Source organism: Centrocercus urophasianus, unplaced genomic scaffold (genome assembly GCF_019232065.1).
Source record: "Centrocercus urophasianus isolate 14NV4802_14NV808 unplaced genomic scaffold, USGS_Curo_1.0 seq_20, whole genome shotgun sequence".
NCBI lineage: Eukaryota > Metazoa > Chordata > Aves > Galliformes > Phasianidae > Centrocercus > Centrocercus urophasianus.
The window spans coordinates 18,258,790-18,270,924 of record NW_024884756.1 but is presented as its reverse complement, the minus strand read 5'-3'; the positions used below and the strand labels follow the sequence as shown (position 1 = coordinate 18,270,924).

Sequence of the window (12,135 nt, the reverse complement as noted above, 5' to 3'; positions counted from 1 at the left end):
ACTAGTCTAAGACACGCTATAATGCAGTGAGCAAATGCATCCTGCTTTCAAAAATTTCAGTCATTAACATTATTTGAATTAAGCTATTTCTACTTTCAAGTTTCTAGGTCAGTACAGTGCTAAAATATGTCTCAGCGTGAAAGAATTAATCCTTAAATTACTTTTGGCGTAAAAATGGAAACATCTGATAGTGTCTGGAGTGGCTTGTTCAGCTGAGCTAAGCATTAAAAGTCCTTTGTTTATCATCTGTGTCCTTCCCAGTGAGTGTCCTTCCTCTAACAACAGATTTCCGAGCACAGATTTCTTGCCTCCTGATAGGAACATTTTTTAGTTATGAAACATGTTATAGTTTATTCTACCTGCAAAGGGAAAAACTAGGAAAAAGCTGTATTCTATATACTAATTAGTTAGCTGTAAATCTTTTTCTCTTGTTTAAATGTTTAATTGGAATTTCCATCTGTCTATGAAATAAATCACTTATTGGGGAATCGAAGAGTAATTATAGTCAATAATTAGGTTGACTGTATCTATATAGTTTGCAAGCATATTTTCAAGAATTCCTCATTGTAAGCTTGCCAGTGGTGACTGTTTTTTCAGTTCATTACTTTTTCCAAGAGCTACCCACTGTTTAAGTTTGAAATGTGGGCTGTTAAGTGCAATATTTGAGTAAGGTTCATGTTTTCAAAGCATTCCTAGTATAAAACCTAATTCACTAAACCTAGTAACACATGATTGCCTGTATGTTGTATTTTTGAAAGTGTTGTTCAACAATTCATCAAAAAAAAAAAAACACACTGAATTTTAATAACAGATTGGCATTAAGTTACGTAACTGAGTTGGTTATTAAATTTACTATATAAAAAAACTAAATAAAATCCATTGCAGGAGCATGTTGCTGTTGTACATGGGAAAGCCAGGCTTGTATTATTGGAATAGGTAGTATAAGTATAAAGCTAAGTATAGTATAAAGTATAAAGATCTAAGTATAAATTCTCATAATGTACTGCAAGAAACTCTTTGTAGAGGTCATAGTCTTAAGTGATAAGAAATACAAAATTTAATTGAAGTGATGAGCTCTGTTGGAAAGAATAACGTTATGGCATACATGTGAGTTATTAGCATAAGTAAATACCTTATGAAAATATATACTTTTTTTAATTTCCAGAATATATATCTTTTACGTTGTTATTTGCATGCAGTGTTATTTTTTTAATTGTGAAATATGCTGTGGTGGATATCTTTTATAACCTTTATACATATTTCATTTATTTATTTATTTAGAGTTCCTGCCTGCAAGCAGTCTCAATAGGCTGGGAAGGAGGTGTTTATGTACAAACCTGTGGTCACACTTTACACATTGATTGTCATAAATCTTACATGGAGTCTTTACGGGTAAGTAAAACTGCAGATTGTCTTTTTTCACTTGGATCTATATAGTTCTCAATGAATTCAGTTGGATTTATGCTGTCCAATTCAGAGAAAAATGACTTGGTACTTATGTTTTGCATCAATGGACAAATTGCTTTTAATACCATTCCAAACCATAGATTTCTTATTACCCCTTGAAGTTACTAACAAAAGTACTTTGTTTTATAACTTATTTAGATATATCGGGAAATAATGCTTGACTAAAGTAACATTGTCATTAAAAAGTGAAATCCATGTTGTTTCTTTTTTTTTTTTTTTTTTTCTGACATGCATATTCACTTAGTGCATTCCTCATGTTTTCATTCGTTTCTGTTGAATAGATTCCTGTTTTGGTGTTCAATGTGTAGTAGAAATCACCCAGGAATTGAAGAAAAAAGATGTATTTTAAAAGCATAAACGTAGTGTCAAAACTGACTTTTCATATATGGTCTGAGAAAATGGGATGATGTTTCTATTTATGTTGCTGGCCTCTTTTTGCAGCCCAAGTGCAGATCTTAGAATGTTACTAGAAAAAGAAAAGTGGTAGGACGTCATCAGATTAAGCAATTATTTATTTCTGTATTATTTAGTGCAATAAAATAAAGACTAAATCATGATTCTTTTTCAATGTGGAACTGCTTTTTTATTGAAAACAATTTATGTGATAATTCCTTAGTTTTGTTTTGTTCATAGCTTTTCTCAAAATAGAAACAAAGTCTATGACAGCGTTCTGTAGTTAACTATCAGCATTGTTCATCATGTGAAATTCACCTTTAGAGGATTTGGAGTCTGAGCCACGTTTGGATTCAATAATAAATTGTTCTTTTCCATTTAACTGTAAAAATACCTCTAGGGGTAATTGTGTCATCAAGGTAATAAAGTAAAATTTGGGCTTTCCCTGTAGAATCTCACTTCACAGAATTTTAGAAAAGTAATATTTTTCATCATATAGATACTGAATTTCCTTTCCTGGTGGCTTCTTAGCTAAACACCAGATAAAATTTTACTCATCTCATTTAAGATTTATGTATTGAACTTCTGGCCCCAGTTTCTATCACTGCTAGCTGGATTAGCATGTAGTAATTTTGGCTATTTGTAGCATTCCTAGTACCAAAATGATTTATAGACTTTATGTGGATAAATACGATCAGAGGTCAACATCCAGAAAAGCACTTGTAAGTTTACCAGAATGTCTTGGCATTGGGGCCAATTGCTTGATATTTAAGTTATAATTGGACTTGATTACTTAAGTTTCTTGGTCTGTATTTACTCAAACATATTTAAGTACTTTGTGACTGAAAATGAAACTATCTTTTGACAAATGAAAACGTGTTATGAAAGGAATATTAAATTTGATGGGAAGTATCAGAGACAGCATGCATGAGTTGTTCGAAGTACCACACTGAAGTATTGTGTATTTTCTTATCTATTTTGTTATAAACATAGAGGAGTACTTAAAATTAGAAATATTAGTTGAGTTAGAGGATTGTAGCAGTCTGTAGTAGAGCTTTACACTTTATCAAGTAAGAATTATTCTTTCTTTACAGTTTTGGTTTGAGTTTCTGTTAATCAATACACCTAGAACTATGAAGTCTAATCTTGAGCAGATTTCAGCTACATCTTCTTTATTTCCTTTTAGAATGACCAGGTCCTCCAGGGTTTTTCAGTCGACAAAGGGGAATTTACTTGTCCTCTCTGTAGGCAGTTTGCTAACAGCGTTCTTCCTTGTTATCCTGGAAACAACGTGGAAAGAAGCCTTTGGCAAAGTCCTAGTAACAAGTGCATGCAAGATCTTGTACAGGAAGTGGAAGATCTTCAAGAACAGCTGGGAACTTTCCCAGTAAGCATCAGTGTAAGGCAGAAAGATCCTTGTTAATTTGCCTCTATGTATCAGTTTTACCTTATATTGTGTTTGTGACCTCTTAGAAATGCAACAAAGTGGGAAGTTTCATTTTGTTTTTATACACAAGATAACATTATTTCATTGTTTGATCAAAATGTTTCGAGCACTTGTAACATTTGGATTGCTTGCTAGAATAAGCCATAAAAAAAGAAAGCAAAAATGTGTTTTGTAGCTTTTTGTGGATTGCATTTTCACTTATCTCCATCGTTATTTACATAGAACTGAGTGATATAATATTAAATTAATTTGTCATTTGTTTACGATATAAAAATATCAATATCCTTCTGACTGGAAGCTGTTGAAAGAATGTTAAGAGCAGTTTAAGATGTGGATTATTTGTTGTACTTGGAGTGTAGTTTACCAGATGTCCACGTATTGCGAAGCTTCACCAGGCTTTTTTTTTTTTTTTTTTTCTAAAAAAATCTTCCAGTCTCAATGGAGGTGTGTTATTTTCATGTCCTTGTGCAATGCAGATACTGTCTGAAATAATGCAAGGTGAAGAATCTCACTGCTTGCACTGTTCTCAGAGTCACAAAAACATGTAACGTTCTGTGAAACAGAATATTGACTTCTAATGCCTGTTTTTTACATAACTGTGAATGTATTCATATAAACATGAATGTACTAAACTTCGTGATCAGCTGTTGAACTTCTTTGAGTAAAACTAACTAAACTTTTGTGTCCTTGTTCATAGTCTGAAACTAACCTCAGTAAAGAAATGGAATCTGTAATGAAAGACATAAAAAGTACCACACAGAAGAAGTATACAGATTACAGCAAGAGTCCTGGATCCCCTGACAATGACTTTCTGTTTATGTATTCAGTAGCCAGGTGAGTATGCTTTTTTGTATTATAAGTTCATCGCTAATGGTATTAACCAAACAAGTTTTCTTCTTCTAAGTAAATAAATTTTAGAAAGTATTGCACTCTCCACAAAGCACTTCTTCAGCACTTAGTACATGAAGATTTTGTTTTCTGATTTTCATATGCAGGCATGCACAAGATGGAGTGATGTGTCTCTCTATTCACTTTTAGTATATGCAGTGGAGGTGCAAAACATGGAGACCATCTTGTCTGCTGCTTATCTCGTCTGTTTTTTTGTTTAAGGCTTTGCTTTTTTTTTTTTTTTTTTTTTTTTTGGCTGAATTTATTTTCTTCCTTCCTTTCCAAGCTGTTAAATATTCTTTGCTGTTATTCAGAGCATTAGACTATTTCTGTATCACTGCTGTATTGATGCTTTTTAAATCATGAGATGTTTTTAATCTCTTCATCAGACATAAGTTTTCTTTACTTAATTGGGGCTCACAGAAGGAGCCTCTCCTACGTCAGCAACTGGAGTTTTCTTCTCATATGATTAACGTTTATTTTTTTCTAGAAAGTTTCAAAACTACCAGTATTTTTATGGGCTGTGTGATTCCACACATATTGCTGTCACTATCACAGCCAGGAGAGCCAAGAAAAGGAAATGGTTCCTGCTCTGGCCATGCTGTTAATTTTAATATGCTCTAAATAGTTAATCTTTTTGGACTTACTGTTATACAAGGCTTTCTCAGAAGATGATGCTGAAATAAACCAAATAATTTTCTAGATCCTGACTTTCCTACTTCCTGTAGGGAAGCTGCTGACTGCAGAGAATGTGTAAGAATGCACGTGATATAACCCAGTAGCATTTCTTTTTTTAGTTTTTTGTACTCTTCCTGATACAAGGTAAAGAAACAGGCAGTATCTGCATACCTCTTGTTTCCTTGATACTTTCTTTTATGAAAGCCCACAAAGAGATGTGAAGGTGAGCTATTTTTTAATTAGGAGTCTGCACAACTTAGTAAAATCTGTTTTCTCAGGTTTTTTTTTTTTTCTACGGGTAAGAAGATAAAGCCACTGTTCTACAAAAGTCTTTGTTTCAGTGAATGGCGCAAATAATTTTTTAGGTAGAGGAAACTGTCTGTTGTATAGGTTTTTTTTATCCTGTTTTCTTCCTGTTGAGGGGGCTGAGGTGGAACAGTGGAGCACAGGTGTCTCTGAAATATCCTTTGTTATCAGATACCAGGTATCTATGAGTGATACCAGATAACAGTTTTTCTTCTTTGAGAGACTAGACAGCGAGAGCTCTGTATCCCTTCAGTAGAGAGCAGGTGGTATGCAAGTTTTTATTATCAGATTCTCTAGGCAAAAGGGAGCTTGAATAGGCAGAAGATACACTAGTTCTTCTCAAAAGTGACTGGGGCCGTGTCTGATGTAGACCATCTTACAGTGAGATGTGTTTCAGTTTAATAGAAGATGCTTTTCCTATTGTGTGCTATTCTATCAAGGCTTCAGTGTGCCTCAAAGGAGCTGTCTTAGGAGAAAGGCTAATATTTAGCTTTTCATGAAAGCTGAACTATGAGCTCCTGCCTTTGAGGAGCTTGGGGCAGTGGAGAAGTGAGAATTAGTATGCCATGTGTGAGGAAGTATTTGATTCCAGAAATCTCTCTGTACGTTATGTAGAGTGAATAATACATCAAGAAGAGTTTCTTCAGGATGGTCTTAAAGTTTTGTTTTGTCAGAGTATGTATGTCTTGGTGAATGGAAAATTGAACATACTGGATCTAGAAGTGTTCTTATGCATTGAGGTAGTGCCTTTTGACTTAATTTTTAAAAAATGCTTTAATGGGAAGCTGTCATTACTTTTGTTCTCCAAATTAGTTACCAAAAGATTTCTATAAATCAAACATACTGGTTTCATTTATATTCCCATGATGAACTGGCACGTACTGATGTACGGTTGCTATTTTGTCCACTAATATGAAATCCCTGCTTCCTTGCTGGTAGATTTTTAGAAGTTCAGTGAGCACTGCGAATCGCTTGAAGAGTGGAAAATTCCTCTGTCACACAGATGCCCTTATCAGCAGCAACCAGATGGAGCTCTGAGCAGGCACATTATCAATGTTAAATTGCCTTTTTTCTGAATAGGGAGGATTAAAGCATTCCTTCAGAAATGGGTGGCATAAGCTGCAAACTTAGGCACAGTAATATTTTGAATTGTAACTATTTTAGAAACATATGAAAGTGTCTTAATAAACACTGCATATCAATAATATATTGTTCTTTCAAACTGATGGTGCTGAAATTTTAAAGAAATATTCTAAGTAAGTAGTCTTCCTTTGGTTTCTTCATAAATGTGTGTGCACGGGAGGAAGTTCTAAGTGAAATATATTATGCATATAATTTTTGAATAGATTTTAATGTGTACTCAATCATGTTGTATTGAAAATAAAGTTGTTTAATTTTACCAAAAGGACTAAAACTGAGCTTTGCATTTCGGATTAAATAAGCAGAAGTACAGACTTATTCCTTCCTTCTAGTTAAAGGAACGTATGTTGATTTGTTTAAACAGCCTATAAGAGAGCATAATGCAAATTGTTTGCTTCCAGTCTTAAGGGTAAAAGATAATGCAGTACCGAAACATCCAATTCCTAAATCAAACAAAGCTGTTGAATATGGCTGAAACAATTGATGCCCAAATATCAGATTACAGTAATACGGAGAAAGCAAGCATCAATGTGGCATGCAGAGATTTAGTGACAGCTCCTGTGTCATACTAATGAGCTGCATGAATACCAACGTTTTGCTCAGAATTAACCTCTAGTGCTTTTATTAACTAACTTAGCAGCAAAGATCAGTACTTCCATTATAATCTAAGCTATTTTTATACTTAGAGACTTGATGGCGTACTCATTGTCGTGGCTTTTTGTTTAAAGCAAAACAAAAGCCCAGCCTTTAAAGAGAGCACTATTCAGGCATATCAGATTGAATGAAATTTAACAAAGCTGTGCATTTTCTTTTCAAAATTGCACATAAGTTCCCTTATTTTCAGGGAGTTGTGTGGACAGAAGCTTCCATGTTAAGAGAGTTGTGATTGAGAAATAAGTGAAAGTTAATATGGGGCTTATTAATTGAACCATTTTAGATGCCGTATGGCAGTGTCTTGATGTTTGCTTTATCCTGAGACGTATTTTGACAGTATCCAAAACTAAAGGTGTGTTCACAGCATTCTTGAGATTAGTATTTGGTGACACTCATGTCTCCAAAAGCCTGTAGAATGCTATTCCAACACTGTTAACTTTTTTCATGCAGAACAAACCTGGAACTTGAGCTTGTCCATCGAGGAGGCAATTTGTGCTCAGGAGGTGCAAGCACAGCTGGAAAAAGATCATGTTTAAGTAAGTCTTGTTTTTTTGAAGTGCAATACTGATTATGAGAAGACTGAACAAAATGTCTGATTCTTTTTTAATCTTTTAAAATAACATTAACTTTCTTCTTTAAAGAACCTTTCTTCTGCTACAGCAGGTCTTTATTTTTGTTACAATTTGAGAAATCTGAAGTATAGTTTTCACAAGTTAATAGAGCTATTCATGTATTGCGAGTGTAATCCATTTAGAAAGCAATTGTCACAGTATCCATGTAGTATTTTCTAATTATTTCATGTTTTTGTGAGTTGGTATAGTAAGTATTTTAAGGATGAAGCAAAACTTGTATACAAAGCAGGAAAGCTTTTTTTCACTCTTGCAATTGTTAATAATAGTTTTATATATATAATTATATATATATATATATATACACACACACACATCTTTTATATATATAATTATATATTTATATACATCTTTTTTTTTCCTCTGAGTGCTAGCATAGCTCATCATAGCATCAGGTTTCTAAAGATGGTGTCCCCCATTTTAGTTTCTGTAACTCTTCAACTGATGGGAGAGTTTTGCAACTTTTTTTCAGTAGAATCTCTCGAATCTTTATTGTTCTTAAAAATTCAATAAGCAGCAAATAAAGCATTTGTAGTTGACAGAAGTAATTTATTTTCTTAACATAAAATCTCTTTTACTGGGTTGTAAACTATTAGGAATGTTGGGTTTTTTTTTTTTTTTTTTTGGTCAGGAAAAATTGGAAAGCCTGTCAGAATAGTACTGCTAATAATACTTATTTGAATTGAGCTTATGTTGCTGCAGCAGTAGGAGATTTAGTACTAAAAATGCCAGAAAACTTGGGTCCATCTCTGCCTTTTGGCACGTTATCTCTGGACAGTGCTTTCCTCACCATTTTGAGGTGATGAGCCATCAAATAAATCCTATCATGTACTGGTGTTGTCTGTGTCTACACTAGACCAGGAGTCTTCTGTTACCACTAGCAAAGGGAGTTCAGTTGATTTCGTTAAGTGAAATCAATAGGATAATTTTTTCTCAGTGCTTTAGCACCAAATAATGTCATCAGGTTTTGAAAGGGCATGACTTAACAGAAAATGATGGAACTATGAGAGGGCTGGACAGCTTCTTCAGTGTATGCCTGTATAGCTCCATTGTTTCTGTTTGAACTGTATCAGTTGATGCCAAAGGAGGATCTGCCTCAAAGTAAAAAATAAATTCCACTGAGCTGAAGGTGTGGTAGCTGACTGTAAGTGGTTTATGCAATACGTTATTTAATTCTTCTACTTTCTTCTACTTTCTGCACCATCCCTTCAACCTCACCTTGCATAAAGAAGGTCTTTTAAGTACTTCTGTGCTACTTTAAAAGGAGCATACTATTGGCTGACAACTAGTGAAAAGATCAGTCAGGATTTTATATTTTTATATATATATATATATATATATATGTGTGTGTGTGTGTGTGTGTGTGTGTGTGTGTCTCAAGTCTTGAAATGCATGTAGAACGTGTTTGTTATTGGGGATGTTTGTTTTTGGAGAATTCCCAAATTGGAAATTGTATGTGGAGAATGCATCTTCACTGGAGAGTTGCATTGTGCTGGATAATGACTTAAATGGGACAGATCACGTCTAAGTACACATCATACTTTCCTATTTTCCAGCACTTCTAATATTTTGCCAGTAACACTGTGTGTATCTTAAAGAATGAATCACTGCCTGTTCACTAGAGTAGGTAACTTCCTATAAGTTTTGTTTATGCCAGTGAAATAGGTATGTTCCTCACAACTGAAAAATATGGAAAGTCGTCTTAATGAAGATTTAAATAAGATTACATAAACTATTGGTTTTAGAAGTATGTATTTACAAAATATTAAATGTTTATGAAATGCATAATTCTTCAGCATTATGGAATCATACAGTCACTTCAGTTGGAAGGAGCCCTTAAAGGTCATCTAGTTCATCTCCCTGAAAAAGAAAGCATGGAATTTTTGTGTAGAGTGCCTCTCTTCTGTAAAAGAACAGAGCTCGAGGGAATGTTACTAATTGTTTTGATCTTATTATTTCTTGATAAAACGTACAACTCTTTACTGTCTGGGTTTTAATACTTTCAGTTGTGATAATTCGGGACATATTTTGCTAGCAGCATTCCCAGATTGTGCATTAGTTATCTATGTAAAGAATAAAATACTACGATAAACTTCAACTTGTGAATCTTCTTCAGAATTTTTGTGTGTAGGCATGGGAATATTTTCCCCCTGTGATCCAATTCAAGTGTTTTCATACACTGAAACTCTTCATTACAATCTTTTTTTGTTCCTTTCTTGAATTGTATACTTCTGCTGGCCAAATGTTCTGGGCAAAAACTCTATTTCCTTCCTCCGCTTCATTATTGTAAGGGTTCTAGTGTGTATCTTCTGCTGTGAGGAGGTAGGGACAGTATCTAAAAGCAATGCATTAGCTTTTTGCACACTATAGAGTGATTATATTTTTCCTATGTAGATCTGTATCAGATGTTAGTGTAAATATCTAATTTGCTCTCAGAAAACTGAAGGCCATGAAAGTGTTTGGGTGTAAGGCACATGAAATGGACGTGGTGCGCTTTAAGCAGTGCGGAGACACAAATATCGTCTGGTCATTGTTAAAATGTTCACATGCTGATTTTATATACCGGATTAGTACTTTTTAAATTGTCTTGTTGTAAACGAATCATATTTAATCTTGCAATGAAATTGACTTATTTTTAATGTAAGGTTATAAGGGTCCATTTAGAACAGAGCCATACTCTTCTTCTATTTAGTGCTAGTAATTTAGTTTTGGACAGTAATCTAAATATGACTGAAAATCTAAATATGGCTGCAGAATTTCTTTTCCATATATACAGCAGAGTTTGTTTCACCAAAGCAATTATGTAATTATGTATTTTCTTCATTGCCTCTTTCATACAGTTGCATTTATGGGGGGGAAAAAAGGATGTTACTCTTCAGATATATACCTGATTGTATAATAAGTTATAAGATGATTTTCTTTCTGTAGTCTTTTCTTCCAAGAGATAGTCCTGGTTGGGTGGTTTCAGTTTTTACTTAGACTGTACCATCAACTTCTTCATTACCATACGTGGTGAGCTAAGAATGATTGAGAAGACTCCCACCCCCTCTAGAACGTATGTGCTGTTTGCTTAGTCTTGCTTGTACAGCACTGAAGCTGCTTTTGGTTTTATTTTTAAACATGGTTCATTGTATGGCAAAAGTAACTTAAACTATAAGCAATTCTTCTTTTCTGATGAGGTTGTGAGGCATGTCCTGTGATTAAGCACACTGCTCCGTACTGCTCTTGTGACAACTGTAAAGTTTGACGATTAGATGTAGCAGAGCACAGCATGTTGTCCCAGATGAGCTGCTGAGCAACAGGCGTCAGCGCAGGCAGTGGGAACAAATAGGTCACAAGCTGCCTTAGTGATTGTGCCATGAGGGCAGCTGCTCTTGGGATGTGAAATTAAGAATGATTAATGTGAATGCTTGCATCAGTGATCGAGTTTGTGTGACAAGAATGCTGAAGAAAATGTGACCGCGACAGTTCCATTTTCAAGCATGTGAGGGGGGAGGGGGGGGTGTTGTGTGTGCAGGCAGGAGCGTGTTTCTGCACAGAACTCATAAAGGCAGAAAGTAGAGGTGTATCTTAAGGGCCTCACTGTAGTTCAAATCTACAGCCTTATTCTCTGTTGGTTTTAGGGAATGATTGTGGTATGTAATTATGTAATGATTGCCCAGGCCTTTCTTTTCTGCTTTATGATGATTGAGAACCAATGGTTTTCGTTTTTGTTTCTGTTGTTTTGTAATTACAGAGCATCTTCAGAACACAATATTAAGGCTGAGCAATTGGTACTTCTTACCACTGATGTATATTTCTCCTAAATTTATGTAGAAATCTGTCTATGTGACTTCTACTCTAGTAATTTTGCAATAGTTGGTGAATGTTTCTAGAAAATTCTAACTAGATCTTTCTGGGTTTTGGTTACTGTTGTTATTATTTCTTTTTCCCTTTGCCATAAGGATAGGCTTGGGGTTTTTTTTTGGTGTGGGTTTTTTTTTTGTTGTTGTTGCTGTTTTGTTTTGCTTTACAGGAAGGATTAAATTCTCCTGTCCTCTTGCTCCAGCTTCCCTATGTGGAACTCTTCCTCCTTACACTCCCTATAGCTCACAGAATCTGGCGTTTTGGCATCAAATGCACTAATTGGAAGAGGCATTCACTTACAAGTGGGCATCAAAAAAGTATTTGGGACTCATATAATCTGGCCTTAAATAAAGCATCCAGGACCATTACACCTTCTGTGATGGTTCTTACCACTGAGGAGCTATAATTTCACTTTTTTTGAATTATTAATATTATTTTCCTTTTTCTGTTCATTCATTGTTGCTCAGTGCAACAATCCTTCTTCCTGTAATCTACTAATACAAATATGTTTGCAGGTAGTGCTCTGCAGTCACTGAAAGTAAAAAAAAAAAAAAAAAAAAAAAAAAAAATTTCTACAATTTAAAGGCATCCATTCCTTCTAACTTTGAAACAGCAGTTCTTCTCACAAACGAATGATCCCAATTATTTGTAAAAAAAAAAAAAAAAAAAAAAAAAAAAAAAAAAAAA

At 34.3% G+C, this 12,135-nt stretch overlaps 1 protein-coding gene across 2 annotated transcripts in view; it reads left to right on the top strand.

Moving 5' to 3' along the window:
* UBR3 (ubiquitin protein ligase E3 component n-recognin 3) overlaps positions 1-12,135 on the top strand; it is a 94,866-nt gene that overhangs the window by 53,610 nt on the left and 29,121 nt on the right. For both annotated transcript variants that reach the window (XM_042822618.1, XM_042822619.1), the window contains 4 exons: positions 1,282-1,392; positions 3,047-3,259; positions 4,005-4,141; positions 7,424-7,509. In XM_042822618.1, the coding sequence (XP_042678552.1) occupies positions 1,282-1,392; positions 3,047-3,259; positions 4,005-4,141; positions 7,424-7,509 (547 nt within the window). The remainder of the gene's footprint in view (positions 1-1,281; positions 1,393-3,046; positions 3,260-4,004; positions 4,142-7,423; positions 7,510-12,135) is intronic.